Below are 19,926 nucleotides of genomic sequence, written 5' to 3'. Positions count from 1 at the left end.
CGTTAGTAGTGTTACAATAGCTAGCCTGCATTTGGTTATATTTGGACACAACAAAGAATGGATGGAGAACCTGTCCCCTTCCAGATGTTGCTTGACTCCCATTCCAAATGAGCACCAGTCACCATGGTCAGGGATGATGGGAACTGTAGTTCAACATCTGGAGGACCACAGGTCTTCCACCCCTGCAGTGAAGATATGGCAATGCACAAGGAAAGGGAAAGCTTTTCACATGGGAGACAATCTCAAGATGGTCCTCTGTCGGATTCTGACACACCCAGTTCTGAACAGTGTTGATGCCAAACCAACACGATTTTTGAGAACAACAACTGAAAGGTATTTCAAAAGGGGGGGGGAGACTGTTGGAGGATGACAGAGAGGCGAACTAAATGCACACCTTGAAGGAGAATCCAAGACATGTAGGCACATTAAGACACTTGGGAAGGCAAACAAGATATGCAAGAACAGGAGCTGCAAGAACTGAAATATAAGTGGGAGATTTTGCAGTGCAATCGACAGCCAGCGTGGCACAGCCATTAAGAGTTTTGAATATATACATTTTAAATAAAGATTTTGGAAATTGGGGGGACGACGACGTATTTCAATGTCTGTTTCTCACAACATCTTTAATTTAGGTAAATACAGTCAGGAAGCTTGCTAACCAGGCCAGGCAAGTGGCCAGTTTACCAGGTCAGTGGTCCACGTTCACCTACCTTGTACATCTTCTCAGGGAAGCAAGAACCTGTAACCTTCCAGATGTTAGACTACAATTCTCATCATCCCTGACTGTGCTGGCTGGGGCTGGTGAGAGCTGAAATCCAACATCTGGAAGGCTTCAGGCTCCTCATCTCTGACATATCTGGGCAGGGATTGGTAGCCAGCTGTCTTGGAAAATGAAGCAACATACTATGGCTGTTAAAAGTGCTAAACTGTTCAAGTTCCCTTTCTTAGACGGTGTCCACTGCATTTCCTTGGCCACAGGAAAGGGCAAAAGGCTCTGCCAGATGCATCCTTTTTTCTGGAGCTAGAAAGGGTTCACAAAGGAAAATAGCAGTACCAGCAAGCCTGGGGACACGGTGCGGGGAGAACAGGACTAAAAGCAATGCCCCACTCTCAACACTTCTGCTTCTGTTTTTTTGTGGAATGAAGAACTGTCAAGAAACTGACATGGTAGCATGCTGCAAAACGTAGTTTCAACGATAAAATGTACTGAAGTCTGGTAGCGTCTGCAGTCCTGAAAATGCCTTTTGAAATGGATACGAAAGGCAAACTTCTAGCTCTTGTTGCAATAGGCAAGAAAAAGCCCATTAGCGCTACCCACATTTCCAGAAGGATGAGGTCCTGCATGCTTCTGCTGTATCACAGGGCTCCACTGTCGTCTTGCTACTTCTGGCACCACACGTGCCAATGACGCAGGCTCCGCTCCATCTGCACATAATTTTCACAGGCATTGCTCTGCAGAACACCCCAAGAGTATTCTGCTCATTCCACCCACTGCTGCCGATAGCAAGCACTCTATGGGAATCTGTGAATGGTATTTCAGCAGCCTTCTTCATATGGGAGTTGGAAAGGGCTTTGCCAAACTGCTGTAAAAGCCTAGATTCTTCTTGCTGTCATACGCAGGGCAAAGCTGGGGGGAAACAAGAGCCAGGCAAGGATTGCATAATGTTTCCTTGCTTGTGAAGGGGATGGAAGCAATGCACTGGCCTGCTTCAGATGTAAAAAGCCCCTCCAACAAACCATGATATGTTAAAGCATCAACAAGCATTAACAGCGACAGGTTTTGTGTACAGTCCCCTCTCTCACTCCACCTCCTGTACATCTGGCCGTAGAGACCTTCTGGTTTCTTAAACGGCACTTTCCTCCGGTGTCTGAACCAGAAAATCAAGACGCCCTACAAATCAAGATTGTAAAACCAGGACCAGATCCTGATTTGAAGATTACATTTTAACCAGTTTCCTTGTCTGGGCTTCAAGGAAAATGTAGTTTAGAAACTAGTAAGTTTCCTCTGCGGGGAAGGACTTCAGAAGGAAAAGAAGGGAGCAAGCACCATAGCTCACGGGTCTTTTATGCTCCAACAAACCACGGAGTAACTCTGTGATGTCTGAACCAGGCAACCACCTCCACCACATGCTTTAGCCCATCATTAATCTGGGCAAATTCTCATGGATCTACTCCTTTCAACACAACTCGAGATTGTGGAGAAGTCCAGGCTTTTGGCTTCTCACACACTTTGGCTGTCTTCTGCTCTCCCAGGCGCAGTTCCTCTTGAACCTTCCAGTTTTGTTTGCCTCTCTCCTTGGTAATGAGTTGCGCTGGGGCCATGGATGTCATCAGCAGCTTGACAACATGTTTTAATCATGTCTGAACTCTCATCTTCAGGACTGTTCTGCATTCCACTCTGTTGAGAACTACCTGAAAATAGAAAGCAGCATTATTAAAAATGTTTTCCTAATTATCACCAAAATACATTGTCCACCCCAAACCAACAAAATCTAAGTGGGAGGCCATGATGAAGCTGGTAGCCATACAGTAAGGGGAGAAACCTGAACTAGAAACCTGAACTACGGCCGTCCAGCCTTGAGTTTGGACTGGAGGACCCAGGCTCAAATACCCAACTCAGCCATGAAGCTATTTGGGTAATCTGGGCTAGTCACTACCTCACAGAGTTCTTGCGAGGTTAAAATCTGGAAGTGGAAATAGAACCATGACTGTTCAAAGTGGCAAGATGTTGATCTAAATGCATTGTGCAGATGGGGCCCAGGCACACCAGTGACCTTGCCTCATAGCCTCTTGTAAAGGTGCTGAACAAGAGGACAGACATTAAGGAACACAGTCGTATCTTGGAAGTTGAATGGAATCTGTTCTGGAAGTCTGTTTGACTTCCAAAACATTCGGAAACCAAAGCGTGGCTTCTGATTGGCTGAAGGAAGCTCCTCAGCCAATCAGAAGCCGCAGAAGCTCCGTTGGACATTCGGGTTCCAAAGAACGTTCGCAAACAGGAACACTCCCTTCTGGGTTTGTGGCATTTGGGATCAAAAATGTCAGAGTACCAAGGCATTTGGGATCCAAAGTACAACTGTATACATAATGGAGCCCACAGGTGGAACTCTCCAAAGATAGCAACTATCCATCCTCAGGGGCCATAGCTCAGTAGTAGAGCAATGCTTTGAATACAAAATGTCCCAGATTTTACCCCTAGCATCTCCCACCAGGTAGCAGATGATGGGAAAGGCAATCAGTGGTGAATTTGATGAATCAATGGCCGGCTAGCATGAGGAAATCTGAAAGTGGTTCTGCATGAACCTCACTGTACAGAACCAGTATAAACCCAGCATCCTGTGAGCGTTAAGTCTCAAGTCAACTGAAATATCTAAGGTGGAAAAGATGGGCAAATAGTAAATGGCAGACTATCCCAACCTGCTGGTTTCTCATAAGTTGTTGGACTACAACTCCCATCATTTCCAACCATTAGCCATGCTGACAAGGCCTGATGGGGGTTGTAGTTCAAAACATATGGAAGGCACCTCGTTCAGAAAGGTTGTAAGGAAGAATGAAATGAACTTACCAGTGGCTGACATCTCCAATGCAGGCATGCGTTGTGATTGATGTGTGGCCGACTTCCCAGAGAAGGGGATGCAGGAGTTGGGAAGCTCTTCAGAAAAGGGTGAAAGGTGGAGCTCCTGCTGCATCTTCATATGATGCTTTATTTATGGTACAGCAGCTCTCATTCTGCACTGTGAAGCCTGCCCAATTTCAGGGACATTATCCAGAAAAGAATAGAATGCTAGTAACTCTGACCCAGCTATACAGCCAAGAATCGGAAGTAAATGCCCCTCTAATTTCTGAACTCAGAATAAAATCATGCAGATTGAATAAAGCATGCCAATAAAGCAATTCCATTCCAGCTTTCAATTTTAACATATCAAAATAATACAAATATTTTAAAAAAACCTGTCTCACAACTTCTCTGTGTGCATTCTCCAACACAACTAGGAAATGCAACCAAAGACTGGACTAAATTATGAAGAGCAGCATCTATCACCAGCCTCTGTGGCTCAGTTGTCAGATTGAATTTTATGGGATAAATACAAGCTGCCACTGGCAGATTTAGCCTTTTTGCCCTGTTTATAGACTATGAGTACACCTTCACCTTATCTGACATAAATGAAAGATAGCCATGCACCTCTATGGGGAAAACCACCATACTTCTGTAGAAAACCCAAACTACTACCTTGCACTTTATGGTAAGGCTAAAACATCTACTGAGTGGAGCCAGCTGGAGGAAGAATCCATTGCATTGCTGAGCACAGAAACCCACCAGCTTCCTTATCATGTGTCCTTGCAAAATTTGAAATTGCTAGTAGCATATCTACCCTCCTCCAGGAAGCTCAGAACAGGTTCTCCTGTCCCTCTTTGTGTACACAACCACTCTGCTAGGCAGCTGCCTTCTCTTTTTTACAATGAAGTTGTTTATTATCATTATCATCACCATCACCACCATCATCTCTATACCACTTTATATATTAAATAACAAATCTCAAAGCAGTTTACAACACATTAAAACATCAAATAAAACAATCCAGAAAAAAAACCTAATTCAAGCTTCAAGAAAAATATTTCAGATCCTTCTCCACATGGTATTTTGCTTTCCCCAATTACCAACCTGGCAGCCAGAGATCTCCACATGGTCGCAACTGGACCCATGTCGGTCGCAAAAGGTGCCTGGAGCCTGGTTAACTTCTAACACGAGGTATGGACTGGGATGGTAGAGGGGAAAATGAACTGAAGGATGATAGAGAAGCTGTAGAGAGGGACTGATGTTCTGCCCCTTCAACACTGAACTAAATATGAAAAAATGCTAAAAAGAGGTGGGGGTGGAGCAAGCAGAGATTCTCAAGCAGCCAAATCTATTCCACAAATTCTTCAAAATAAAACCATCACAGCTGACTGTTAGTCATTGGCAATATGTAACTTCTGCAGAATATCTTGCATACCGACAGCCATCCCTTTGAACAGACTACACATCCTTGTACGTAACACTTGACAGCTACTCATTTTTAGAACTATCAAAATTCAAGTTGCACTTTGACCTTGAGTCAAGAATTTTGTTCAGATGGAGGATTTCTTCCAATGAACCTTGGGCAACATTCAACAGTGGCATGCATAGCTCAAACAGTTCATGAAAATGTTGACATGTATGTGGCAAGAGTTCCTGAGTTAAAATATGAATGGGATTCTCTTCCCTTGTTATTTCATTGATTTGTATTCAAGCTTTTGATCACTATGGCCATTTTTCTCTGCCTTAGATTATCATACCCCAACTCTTCAAATACAACACTTATACAGTAGGGATTAAGCCCCAGTCATTGCAATAGAAGTCAGAATTACGTGCAACTTTTGCCTCAAAGCACTGAAGCTCAGTTGGCCAGTTAGTGCAACCCACAGCTGCTTTTGTTACAAGACTATCAAAGGGAAAGAAATTAAAAAGGGAGGAAAACTTGAACAGTTCCTCCGCTACCTATTTTAAAGAAGAAAAGTAGGCCAAGTTGAAAAGTGTGACCCACAGTTCTTCCTAACTCTGGCAGAAATGCAAGCCAGTGTTTTATATAATCCTATTCATGTGCAAGTACTGACTCCAAGGGAAACTGCTTTTAATAAGCCAGGAGTCATTCACAGATCACATTTTTCCAATGAGGTTTACTTGGCAATTGGATGAAGTGTGACTTCTTTTAAGCTAATTACGTAGTAACAACAAACAACTTGCATAGGTTTACGCCACCTTTTTATATTCTGGGGAACAAATGCATAGACTGGGAAACACAGCAAGAGAGAGAAAGAAACGGGTCTATGTCTTGACCACTAAAATTCCCCTCCAAGTCCTTTTCGTTCCTAAACATCTAAGCCAAGATTCTTTGGTTCACTCATCAGGTTGATGCTCATCAATTCTGCATCAAGCTACATATGATTTGCAGAAAAATCTGAAAGTCGCTGCCCAGTGGTAAGCAGTCTACTGCAGCTTGGTGGCTTAGACAAGAATAATAATTTTAAAAATCATCTTTCTTGGAAGCGATCTTTCCAATCGCTTCAATCTGGTGCAATTATTGGGTTTACATTATGCTTGGCTGTGTTGACCCCTCAACAAGGAATTGACAATGGTACTTTCTGGACACCTACCAGTAAGAAGAAGAGTGACCACTAGGGTTGGGAGAGGGGAAGAACCATACAGTGAGTCACATACAATGCCCATGGCCTAGGGCCAAACTAGGCATTAATTGCATGGATGAAAATAATACACAAGCTTTAATTTTATGAAAATTGCAGTCCCTGGAAAAACTGAGCATGCTTGGGGTGTGTGTGTGTGTGTGTGAAACAGAAGCTGACCTCTCCCTCTCCTTCCTGCTGCAGACCTGACAAAAATCATCTCTCTGAAGCTACTACATACATTTCAAGGGAAACCTCCGAGGACATAAAGTGGAAGCTTATCTTGAAATGCAAGAAGTCGCTCCAAGGAGATGGGTTTTTTGTCCAGATCCCTACAGTCACGAGGCTACTCAGACTTCCTCTTGCTGCTGTTTACATTTCAAGATACAGTAATATGTTCATGAGTTTGGTCCTTAATATAGATGCAAAATCAATTCCCTATCAACAAGGGGGTGGGGTTTAACTGAACTACACCTATCACTGGCAGTACAGTATAGGGTAGGTGGGTGGGTGAGATTATGCACCTTCAAATTCCTAGGTGCTAGTCTCAAATTTTCAATCCACTGGACACCATGGCACCTCTGCAAACCTGACAATATGGAGGAGAAGGCTGTTAAAACGCACAATTAGATCTTGTTTCCAGGCTTAGAAACACCGACGTTCCATTTGATTTATCAAATATTATGAGTGAGCATATGGGATTAGGAGATGGCCACCCTATTTAAAAAGGGGGGGGGGACCATTCATACCCAATGGGAAGGACTGAATCCATACTAAAGCAATAAAATCTCTCAACAGTATTGCAATAAAATCAGTCTGCAATTTTCTGCATTTATGAGAATCAGCCAACGCCAAAGGCTACATATGATTTGCTTTCCTTTATTCCAATACTTTTGATGTATGTAATGATGACAGAAAAAGGAGAGAAACAGGACTTAAATTGCTACTTTTCAGGCACTTTATTTATTATATGAAAATTGCCTAAATGTTTCAACTATGCATCCTCCTCAGAGACACCAAAACAATAATTTTATTTTAGTGGGCATTAAAATGCAAGCATCATGCTAGAACATTTTATTACTAAATCTGGGTGCCTCCCCCACCCCACCAGCTGAATCAAAGCTCTCAATCAAAAGTTAAAATATATTATTGTATAAACAGCTTTTTAAAACAGGAGAATATACAAATTAAACCTTCTATCTCAAAATGAAAAAGAGGAACTCGGTCACCTCCTATAGAGGTTTGGCAAGATCTATGACCTCAGAAGACATGTGCTGCAGCCGGTATGCCAAGAAATTAAGTGCAAGTTTTATTTTGAGCTTTCAACACAAATCAAAGGACAATCCCGTTATCTTCCTTACATCTCCAGGCCTTCTATGTATATGCGCTCACCAAAGAGAACTCAGGAAAAATACAAACCATTTTACCTACGACAATGTAATACCCAGAAAATTTTACATTTCTTCAGCTCAAAGAAGAGCTACAAAGCAAACACCACTGAAGAAGGTTTTGTGCACTATATAAAGCACATCAGGGTGAGCTGTGTTATAGACTTTGCAGATTATGCCAGCAAATAGGAGTTCTGAGAGCCTTCACTGTAATGCCACTCACCAGTATATGTTACCAACGCATTACAGAACATTTTGAAGTGTGTAATGACAAATGCTTAATTTCAAAGGCATATTAGTTTAGAAGAACCAAGCAAAATTAAGTTTTTATGCCAAATATTAACCCTAACCTGATTATCAGGCAACAGCTATATTAAATGTTTTATTCAGCTGCTCTTGTTTCAGATGGAGGAACCAATATCATCAACTTAATGTCTTCTCTTTATTACTCCTATTTATTTGGCAATACCACATAAATGTGGAAGACAGATTTCATTAGAGCCACGTTTCCTCAAGGGTGAGGCAGAAACCATCTAGCTGACTGTAAAGCGTTTAATAAATCTGCTGTGAGGATGTCAACCATGCACTCGGCTGGGGAAGAGATCACACAACTGGACTACAACTGTTACCTCCTTATGGCTATAAGAAGCATTTGTCCCGCAGAACTAGACAAATTAACAGGGAGGATTCGGAACAGACGAGATCAGAGATTCACTGAGGACTGGAATAAATTTACAGAATATATTAAACATATATGTGACAAACAGTTAACGTTTGTAAGTTTTCAAGGAAGTTTGTGAGAAGTAACAGTAGAAATATTGTATAAACAATATGATAAGCTAAAAAATGATATAGTGCAATATTAAATTGTGAAATGTGAGGAAATGTGATATTACGGAGAATTGTCAGACACGCTGATGGAAGTCCAAAAGAAGAAATTGGTGAGAATTGGATGTTAAATTTTGTATAAATTTATGCTAGAAAATTAATAAAAAATTATTTACAAAAAAAAAGAAGAAGCATTTGTCCCAGTCTCTGATCTGCATGAGCTTGAAAAAGCAGTGACTGAACCTTTCTGGATCTGCTGATAACTCTGAAGAGGAAAGGATGAAACTGGTTGCCAGCTGGTGCTCAAATATTGTAATTTAATTTAGTAAAGATTGCCCAATGCGTACAGACCAAGGTCTTCCTCAAGGGCAAAGACTCTTCAGGGGAAAGGTGGGATAAAAATATAATAAATGATTGATTTTAATAAACACGATTCCTGGTTTGGGCAAAATGGGAAGCTATCATCTCATCGGCAACACAGGAGGAGTGAATGTGAAGCAAATGCAGCTCATTCATAATAAACCACGACTTTCTGTTATTTATTTATTTAATAAAATTTGCATGCTGTTTGATTGCAAGGAAACCTGCATTGAAGATGTTTACAAAAAGAATAAAAAAGATATGTAAAAACAGTTAAGAACAACTATTTCACAAGAATAGACCACGAGGGTCATGCAGTCCAATCCCCTGCAATGCAGGAATGTTTTGCCCAAGGTGGGGCCCGAATCCACATCCCTGAGATTAAGAGTCTCATGCTCTACCAACTGAGCTATCCACAGTTAAAACATTCAAAAATTAAAACCAGCAAAAACCTAAAAACACATTAAAGCACACGTCAACATTCCAGATTTCTGGGTAGGCTTATCTGAACAAAAATATTTTTAGCAGGTGCTAAAAAGTTGCTAAGGGCTTTATATGCTAATAGCGACACACTGAACTTGGACCAGTAGACAACTGAGAAGCAGTACAGATCTCGGAGCACAGGGGTTATATGCTGACAAGGTCTCACTCCTATCAGCAATCATGCTGCAGGATTCTGCACTAACTGCAGCTTCCAGATCAAGCTCAAGAGGAGCCCCATATAAAGTTCATTGCAGTAATTGACTCATGAAATAACTAATGCATGATGCGCTGTGGCCAGGCTTTCCCATTTAATGCAGCCAATGCTGAAGTGAATACCACAAATGTAGATTTTTCATTCTGTTCCTTACTACATTCCATTTATAGACTTAAGGAGTTTGAGAATATCCCCAGTTGTAAATGCCGTAAGTAAGGAAACACAACTGCTGTTTTGCACCTACTTCTGAAGTGCAAATGTGCAAAACGCAAGGTGCAATGCTGAGGAAGGGCCATAGCTCAGCCGTAGAGCATCTTCTTGTTGAGAATTGCAGGAGTTGGGACAGTGAGACTAGCAAGTCTCACTGTCGTTCCAACACTTCTTTGCATGCAAAGTTCAATCCCCAGCATCTCTGGGAAATGCTCCCTGTCTGAAGCCCTAGAGCAGGGGTCAGCAAACTTTTTCAGCAGGGGGCTGGTCCACTGTCCCTCAGACCTTGTGGGGGGCCAGACTATATTCTGAAAAGGAAAAAAAATGAACGAATTCCTATGCCCCACAAAAACCCAGAGATGCGTTTGAAATAAAAGGACACATTCTACTCATGTAAAAACACGCTGATAACTGGACCGTCCGTGGGCCAGATTTAGAAGACGATTGCAGAACTATGCAGAACTGGCAAAAATGACAGAAAGACTAAGAGAAAAAGACAACAGATACTTTGAAAAAGATTGGGAACCATTCATATTATATTTGCAGAAACAAAGAAAGGCAACAGACTTGATGGCAGGATTTAAATAAACATTCACATTATTCACATCAGAAAATGTTTGGAAGATAGTGAAATATGATGATGTATTTAATTTTATTTCTATATTTTCAAGGTTTGATGTTATGTTATTAATAACTTTTTCTGTTGAGAGATAGCAAAGCGGGTGAAAACAGAAACAAACCAGAAACACAAGTTGGGGGAAGTCTGGGAGGGGAGGGAGGGAGGAATATACAGCAAATGTTAAGAATTTGAGATGTATGTAATGAACGAAAATGAAAAATGAATACAATTTTTTTTAAAAAGGCAATTGGGCCACATCCGGCCCCCGGGCCTTAGTTTGCCTACCCATGCCCTAGAGATCTGCTACCAGTCAGTGCAGCCAATACTGAGCGAAATGGTCCAATGAACTCAGAGGAAGGCAACTTTTTTATGTAATAGACCTGTTTTAAATATGCAGCACAGCAACCTATCCCCAGACTGTATTCTTTGATTAACGGCTTGATAAACTACCAACCGTCCATATGGAAAATGCTCTAGGAAAGCTGGAAGATGCCAGTGTGAGTAAACTAGTTTGGCAGTTAAAATACATCATTAAAATTCATAACTTATTACTGTCACAGTATCTCAGCTTACAGGGCTGTTTAAATGAGAAGAGGAGCAAGGTCACTTGTGAAAAAAAATATTACATTTCACAGTTGCACAGCCAACTGAAGTTTACTATTTAACAGTAGCTGCACACAAGTCAACACGACGGCATGCCTGAAATATCAATTGCAGCCAATATGGCCATATGTGAAAATATGTATCAGTCTAAGTGGTTGTGAGCGTTCCTCATTTTGCTGAGTTACCCGCAGGGATTTAGCATCTAAATTTCACGACAGGTATAACGCAGTTACTTTCTGTGTTGCGCGCTGACACTGAACAGATGCTCCCAAGGCAGCTGCTTGACTACTGCTTGAAATATAATTGAAGGCACAGGCATTCATTATGAGATTTCATAAACACACAAGCTTCCCTTCTGATACATTGAAAAGCGGTTTGCTATGGGGCGGGGACAGGCAATTAGTACTCACAAGTGTTTCCAGTTCCCAGCAATCAAGTTACAGCTTTAAAATGTCAAAACATCTCTTCTGCACAACTTCCCTCTGCCCTAAATAAAGGCACCCACAGATGGGGACGCCGTGGCCCTCCAGATGTTGTTGGAATACAACTTCCCAGTGTTGGAAACTGGGATAGAAAAACTAGGAGGCAAATGGCTTCTGGGACCTGGGTGTGGGGCACCAAAACAGAATGCCTAGTAGCCACTTGGGGGGGGGGGGGTCGACAACACTTTTTATTTATTATTTTGATAAGCATGAACTAATACGCAATTCAGCTAAGTGACTAATTGATAAAATCACATTTTTAGCAGAAGCTGTTAATACATGTTTCATTTGGTGTTTACAATAAAAATATTGGTACCATACTTCAGTTTTCAAAACACGCTGTACTCTTTATTGTTAAACTCCTTAACATATTGTCTGTCCTTAACATACACTTTGAGGCTTCAAAGCACATACATTTCAGTAATCCTTGAGTGTCAGCCGGGCGCAAAAAATGACACCCAGACTTTTTGAGGTGCTTGCAAATAGAGAATCTTTAAGCACAAAATGCGCCTGGTACCCTGCTAATTTTGAACCCTGCAACTCCCATTGACTGCCCACTGGCTAGTGTCAATAGAAATTGGAGTCCAACATCTGGGGAGCCAAAGGTTCCCAATTCTATTATTTATATCATGGTGGTCCAACACAACTTAAGTGAAGCTCACAGGTAGAGCACATTCTTCGATTTAATTCCTGGTAAGGTTCAAAAGATCTCCAGGAAAAAGTGCTGAGAAAGGCAACCCCTTTGCGTTCAGTGGAGCTTAGTTCAAAGATAAATGCACATCAGATTGCAGCCTAAATACTTTCATATAGTTCAGAAATAACAAAGAAACTAGATCTAGCGTTCCATGAGCTATCTTTTCCATAGCGGCAGTTTGCATTATTTAAGCTACTTGTCTCATTCCCTGCAGTTTTGCTGAGCTTCAGAAGCAACATACTTCTTTAAAGTAAGCTGAAAGCCTAGTCAAAAGCAAGGCCTTGCCCATTTTGTCAGTCTGCACTGAGGCAAACTCCCCTCAGATTAAAAGGAAATGTAATCTGATGACGCAGGGAGCATGTTTGAAGACCCCTGTTCATGCTCCAATCTGTGGCCCTTCAGGTGCATTTGGCCTCCTGCCCCCATCAGCCCCTGCCTGCATTGCCAATTGTCTGGGATTGTCTGAGATTGTGGGAGCATCTGGTAGACCACAGGCTCCCCATCCTTTGTTTACAGGATCCAAAAAAGCTAAAAGTTTCAATCCACTGTTTTTAACTGCTGTTCTTACGGCGTTTTTTTTTAATTCAGAGTTTGTGTTGCTTATCTACCCAACTGGGAACCAACTGGTAGAAGAGCCGCATGCAAATACAAACACAATTTGTTAACAGAGTATTAAAACCACACATTTTACACCCAGACACAACAGTATTTACCACTGGAACAAAGTCACACTTTAAAATCTTTACTGTGCCACTTTAGCAGAAACATACCAGATGTCCACTCAGTATCAAAGCAAGAGTATGAAGTGTTCTTTTCATACGCTGCGGTGTCTTCTGCTGTTAAGACTATTAATTTTCTCTCTCTTTAGGACTGAAAGAGGGAAATAGCAAACTAAACCAAAGTTCACCAAAATGGCAACTAAACAGTACAGAGTTTGAGAAAAATCAGTGGAAGCTTAAGATTTGCTAAGGTTACAAAGGATATTTAGCACCTTTGTAACACGTTTTAAAAACACAACAGAGCAAGGTTTGTGAAGTGCAGCCAAAGCATCAAATTAATTTATATTTAATGACTAGCAGAGAAGTACAGTACAAATAAGGGAGAATGTTTAACCTGAAAAACTTGCTTTCTTTTACAATGTCTATTGAGCAGACCCTCCTCTGGCTGATGTGGGGGGGGGGGGAATAACCCGTGCTCCAAATGCTGTTGGACCAGAACTTCCATAAACTGTAATCATTGGTCATGCCAGCAGATGATGGGAGTTGGGATTCCAAGAACATTTGGAGGATCACAGGTTCCTCATCTCTGATCTGACTAACAGCAGCAGGAAGGAGTAGAGAGAGGACTCAGGTGAACATCAGCCTCCCAGGACCATGAACAGATTCCGTTACTCCCAAAAAAAAATCAGTTAAAGAACAGGCTAATCTCTCTCTTCTTGGGAATTCTCCCTGCGCAGCAGAACAGCAATATTCACAAACAACTTGGACATGCTTCTTGGATACACTTCATGGGAACAGTCATTGTGAAGGCCTCACAAACACATTTGTTTGTAGTTACAGGCAGGTAGCCGTGTTGGTCTGCCATAGTCGAAACCGAATAAAAAAAATTCCTTCCAGTAGCACCTTAGAGACCAACTAAGTTTGTTATTGGTATGAGCTTTTGTGTGTGCATGCATGGGAAAAAAATATTCTGTTTCGACATTTGGTTGTGTTATTGTGGACCACTTTGAAGAGCCATTAATGGCAGCTGAAAAGGGATGTACATTTGTTTCGTCTAAATAAAGAACAGGGATCTCAGGGAATTCCCCAGATAGGGCCACTTTTCGGGTGCCCTCAATTTCACTGGAAATAGCCCAATTTTAGGTTGCTATGAAATTAAATCATGCTGCTGTTTGCATGCGTTCTATCCAATGGCTGAACCGTGCCCAGTGGAAATGTATACGTCAAAAGCAGCGTGCGACCATTGTTACACAGAAACAGAACAAGATACCTGACTTTTGCAGGCTCCACAAAAATTTACCCAACCAGTGATTTATTTATTTATTTGCCAAGAAAAACAATGGCTGGTTATTTAGGATAGTAATGTCAAATAATGATACAAACGCTACCAAGTTTTTATCTACCGCATCCTTGCAAGCAAGAAAAGGAGTAGAAAGCAACTGCTGTTGCCACAGGGAGGCCTCAAAGAAAGCGGAAAAACTATATACTATTGAAATGTGACTAAACGAAAATATTTAAATAAACAATCACGTCTACAGCGAAGTCTACTGGCATTAAACTTCAGGAAAAACATGAAGGCCAATAACATTACATTAGCACGCAATGTAAGAGACATCCTTGATGCATTTTAAAAAATGCAATCCAGCTCCTGCAGAGAGTGAATTATTATGCCTGCGGCCATACATGCTCCAGTCCCCAACGACTGCCTCACTGCTAACCATCTTGCTTTGCAATGCCCATCCTCAAAAGGTAAGGAGACCCAAATCCTTGAATTTACTCTCATAAAGATGGAATGGTCTCTGTGCTTTCACAGCACTTTTGAGGACCGGAAGGTCACTGTATGTTGTGGTCGGTTTATTTAGGCCCTGATGGAACTGACAAATCGAATTATGAAAATATGAAAATGATAACAGAGATCTGGAGGACAGGGAGCGATGTAACTTGAACAACAAACACACAATAAGATTGCAACCATCTACTTTAGAGGCTCACTGTCTTCTAAAGAATGTGTGAAGCATAACCCTACACTGAAATTTTGCAGTTCCAAAGCAGAGATCAGAAGAAAACGTAAACAAAGGGAGGAAAAATAACAGCTATATTGCCCAGATTTACTAAATGGTTACAGTAGTTCTCAGCTTCTCTCATCTCCATTTCCCAGTGCCTTTTCCCATTGATCAAATATAAGATTCTAAGCTGATCAGAGTAAATTTGTAAATCATCCTATACACATTGATCACATGGGCACATACATACAACAATGAGTTGTCGTCCGTCTTTGTCAGAAGGCTACTTCTGGCTTCCAAAGAACACACAATCATTGGAAGGCCTTCTACTTTCCCACAAGCCCAACCCTTAAAAGGAACTGACTAATGGGGGGGGGTGCTTAACACTTTCATTAGCTGATTGTTGGAATTAAGAAACCTTTTCTCAGCACTTCCCAAGATTCACAAACATCAGCACGCCAAGGAAATAGTGCTACTTGCTATCATAAAACTAAGACTGTCAGAAATAAGAAAAAAGGAGGATAAAATGTCCCAGAGGACTACAGTAAGCCTCTGGTATCAGGTAGACTTAACTGCGTGTCAACGCGGTGAACTCCATGGCATTAATTAAATCTATTCTGGTTGCTGTACCCTCTAGCACTGCAATTTATGTCCTTATTTCAGGAAGTTCACCCACACACAAAAAGGTTAGCATTTACAGTTGCATCAGAAAAACTAAACACCAGCACCAATGAAACCTATGCTGACATCCCAATATAGCCTCAAGTGGCTGCTACTCATTATCACATTTACAAAGCAAATAGTGATCCAATTCAGATTCATCAAGCTGAAAGGGGAGGGGGATCAATTCCTTCAGCAATATATCTCACCATAACAATGTATCTGCTTTAGTACAATTAAGAGATGGCAGACTAGCCCTTATTTCTTCAGGGTCAAATATGCAAGTACATGTCTAAAGTGACCCAGATGTTGTCTGACCACAGCTGAGATAGTTTTTGGTATCCAACACACACACACACAACCTTTATTTCAGGTTCAACTTCTCTTTCTCTAGTAATGCATTTCCCTTGTCTATTCCCCTCTGACTTTCACTCCCTATCAGGGCAATATAATGCAAAAAAAAAAAAAGGTTTCAAGAACTCAAGGAGTACCTCTTTTTAGGTAGAAGTAGTCAATGCAATGCCCTCCATACATTGTTGGGACTACAATTCCAATCATCTCAGGCCATTGGCCACTTTTACTGTGGCAGATGGGAGTTATAGTCCAACAACATTGCCTATCTCTGTGCTTGTGCAGTCTCTGTCCAATTTTCTTCCCACACACCATACTCCAAAAATTTCAGGGCAGCCCAGCTGAACCTCAGGAAAGAACATTTTTCGGGGGATGCATAGTGAAGGAAACTTCTGTTGCCCAAGCAGTTTCCATTCACACAAACTCTGGATCCAAACCACTACTTTCAGCCCTGTTCGCACTTGCCACATCAAGGAACAGCTTGGACTGACTGCCCTTTATGGATAAAGGAAGAATTGTTCCCCCACCCAGAGTGATGCTAGTTTGCAAATTTCATTCCCCTGATCCTTTAAAAATGATATTATCTGTGCAAGCCTAGTGTGCCATCATACGCAAGGCGCATACACCAATAGCAAGCCTAAACACAATTTATACTCACATAATTCGCCAGTGTCATCTGCCTTTCATCGCTTATCTGATGCGCAGCCCTTCCAAGCTGTTAGGATAATTGTTTTCCTACTTTTCTGTAAATTATCACAGATGCCATGCCAGGATTGCACATTCATTTCTCAAACACATTATGAGGCAGAACCTCCCATTAACAACAAACAGTGGAACATTATATTTATTTTCAGTAAGCTCACATTCTACACAATAACTGATTTTCAGCTGCAGCTGAATGCAGTCTAGATGTTGAATAACTGGAGAGGGCTAGTGTCATGATGGACCTATCTTCAGACAGAGGATTAGACTTGATAACCTCTGGGCCTTGCTAACTGACTTGCAGCCAAAGTCCTCAAAGGCACAAGGATGCAGTAGAAACTTTAACAATGAAATTGCTCCATCCTTCACCCATTCTCATCAAACCCCACTCCATCAGTGGTTTCCCCCAACAGGGTTTATTGCATCTCCTACCCGTCCAAGGAAATGGCTTGATGACTCTGTGTAGTAAGGGGTGAGGAGTTATTTCTCTGTTCCCAAATACAAGAAGAGCTATGCTGGATCTGGCTAAAGGCTCAGCTAGTCCAATATCATTTGCTGCCAGATGCCTCTGGAAACCGCTTCTAAAGTTGCCCCAGTACTCTATATTCTCTGATATACTGCCTCTGGACCTGGAAGTTCTATTTAACCACTGCAGCACCACTGATTCCCTCGACTTCCCAGCTAAAAGCCTCCAATCTCAGATTTTATTTGGTAGTGTTTCATCCCTCCTTTCCACGGGGATGATGAAAGGACTTAACAAAATCACCAACAGGCAAGACAGCAAGCAGCAATTTTCTACGAAGAATCACCCTAGGCAAAGGTTAGGTTTCTGAGAGCAAGATCTGGCCAGATGGACACCTTCTCCCCCTCCGCCTGCCCCAGTATTTCGCCTCCTGCTCCTCCTCTGCTTCCAAAACACAAATAAGCCAAATGCCCATCGAGTCCAGCACGTTGGTTCCCACCGTGGCCAACTGCTTGGGGAGCTGGAGTCCCCCGCCACGACCCATGCCCCCAACCCCGAACTCCTCCGGTCCCCAAACACAGGAACAGTGTCGGGTCACGGTGAATGTCTAGATGCCCCGATTTCCACAACAACCGACCTCGTGGGGAGAGCTGGATCCAGCCTCCCCTGCTTCTTCCCAATGCACTTCGCCGCCCCCCCCCCTTCTTCTTCCAAAACACAAACAGACCACGCAGCGCGCAGCACCTCGGTCCCTGCAGCAGCCAGCCGCTTAGGAGCCTTGGGTCCGACCCCACTTAGCCCTCCGGCTCCCTGCAGAGCCGGCCACCCCTCGCCACAGCGGCTGCAGCGTTTGTCCCTCCAGGCTGCCACCCCGCTGCCCCGAGCAGACCCGATCCGACCCCCTCCTGCCCTCCCACCGCCAGCCGTCCTGCCTGGTCCTTCCGTGCTTTGACCCACCCGCGGACTCGCCGGTGTTGATCCAGTCCGGGTTCGCCAGGCTGGCGATAGCGAAGATGTCGGCGGCCAGAAAGAGGCATCCTGAGATGATGGTCAGTTTGTCCATGTCCTCCGGCTCCGGCCTCGGCCCGGCTTCCCAAGAGCGGGGCCCGGGCCGGGGGCTCCTCACAGCCGCGGCTCCATGGCTCGGCTCGCCTTCCGGCTCCGCGCTCCGCAGCAGACGCGCTCGCCGTCACGCCGCCGCCGCCGCCCTCAGGGAGCCGCTGCCACAGGAGCGGGCTCGGGCCCCCCCCCGCGTCCCGACTCGGGACGGCGCCGGAAGCAAAACCCGAGCAGCCGCCGCGCAACCCGGAAGCGAAAGCTCACGCCCTCGTCCTCATCTCTCCCCGCGCCTTTCACACTTTGTCCCAGACGGGGCGGGGCCTGCTAAGGAGACGGCGGCGGCAGCAAGAGCATTGGGCGGGGCTTAGAGCTGAGAGGGCAGGCTTCAAGGGCGGGGCTTCCTACAGGGTGAAGGGGCGGGGTTGTAGAGATGTAATACTGCGCGAGCACGTGAGGGGCGGCGCTAAAGGGCGGGGCGGAGGCTCGCTTAGGGGCGGGGCTCGGCGACGGGGGAAGCGTTGAGGAAGGGGGCGGGGCTCGGCCATTTAAATAAATAAATATATTTATTTTTACTGAGGGGAATTTAATTGAGAAAAGGGAAAAGGAAAGTTGCGCTATTATTATACTACTACTTATTTACTAAGGATTTTTATGGGTGCTGGAGCAAGACTTTAGGAGAGCCACGTTCAAATCCCCATTCGCTACCTCTTTACCTCACAGGGCTGTTGTGAGGATATAACGCGGGGAGGGGTATGAGTCCCTTGCCAGCTGCCACCTGAGCTTCCTGGACTCTCCTGGGCAAGGCAGGGCACCTAATACAGTCTGAAATGGTGCAGCCATATATTTTCCACCTCAGAACAATACATAAGATCAAGAGCGTGTGTAATGAATTTGCTAACTAAATTTTACTGCTCTTTTACAAGTAGCCAGAAATCTAAATCTGAACCACTTGCTACCAAGGGTGTAGGATGCTTGGCCAATGATTGGTATTCTAGACTGCCAAGTCTAGCAACTCCAAAGCCACAGAGTTGTATGGATTCTAAAAATATATTTAGCCATAGCAACACCCCTTCCTTTCAATGGCCATCTAGAAATACACACCCATAACACTGGTGCACGGAAACCTAATTGCCATGTGACATTTAAGCTGCAGACTGTCTATCCAGTTTATTTTTAGACCCTTCTGCACAAATTGCAAGGTATAAAAGTGCCATATTCAAGCTGCAGTCCTGCACGGAATTACCGGGTACCTGGAAGTAAGTGCAGTGGAACATAGGACACAACAACACATTAGCAAACAGAAAGGAGAGGCGCTCACACAGGATGATCAGTAAAAGGGGTGCTCAACCCGTCCTGCACCCACTAATTTTTCCTCAGACATGCTCCTCTCTCCAAAGTTATTCTTGTCCACCCCATTCCAGCTCAAGTCACTTTCAGAGCCAGGCTTTGGAAAGTACCATGGGGGGAAACCCTTGCTCAGTAGCAGAAGACAGGTGTTAGTTGCTGAATACCCACGGGTCAGTTCTTGGCATCTTCATTTTTTAATCTAGTAGCAAGTGATATGTCCTCTGCTAAAGGCCCTAAGTATTGTTGCTAGTTAGGCTGTGTACACACATTTTATTCTAGAATCTATGGAGGCTGGTCCAGCATACACACCTTTGAAGGACATTTCGCTGCACAAAGAATTCTAGGCACTATAGTCTACCTCTCAGACCTGCAATTCACAGCAACCCTTAACAAACTACAGTGCCCATAATTATTTGAGGGTGTGCTTCAAAGGTGCTTTAAAGGTGCAAAAAATTCTGAATCTCAGAAGCCAGAACAGCAAGAGGGATCGCTGCACAATGAAAGCAGCAATCCCTCTTGCTGTTCTGGCTTCTGGGATAG

General features: G+C 43.3%; 1 protein-coding gene across 1 annotated transcript in view; it reads right to left on the bottom strand.

Annotated features, from left to right (window-relative positions):
* The window catches only part of MOSMO (modulator of smoothened), a 45,354-nt gene extending 27,075 nt beyond the window's left edge, over nucleotides 1-18,279 (bottom strand). Inside the window, exon 1 of the mRNA XM_083585434.1 lies at nucleotides 17,938-18,279. Coding sequence (XP_083441560.1) covers nucleotides 17,938-18,043 — 106 coding nt within the window. The 5' untranslated portion in view covers nucleotides 18,044-18,279. The remainder of the gene's footprint in view (nucleotides 1-17,937) is intronic.
* Nucleotides 18,280-19,926: the final 1,647 nt, after the last annotated feature.

The sequence above is a fragment of the Podarcis filfolensis genome (assembly GCF_964270895.1).
Source record: "Podarcis filfolensis genome assembly, chromosome: 14".
Classification (NCBI taxonomy): Eukaryota; Metazoa; Chordata; class Lepidosauria; order Squamata; family Lacertidae; genus Podarcis; species Podarcis filfolensis.
The sequence above is the reverse complement of the archived record's forward strand: the minus strand, read 5'-3'. Positions and strand labels throughout refer to the sequence as shown.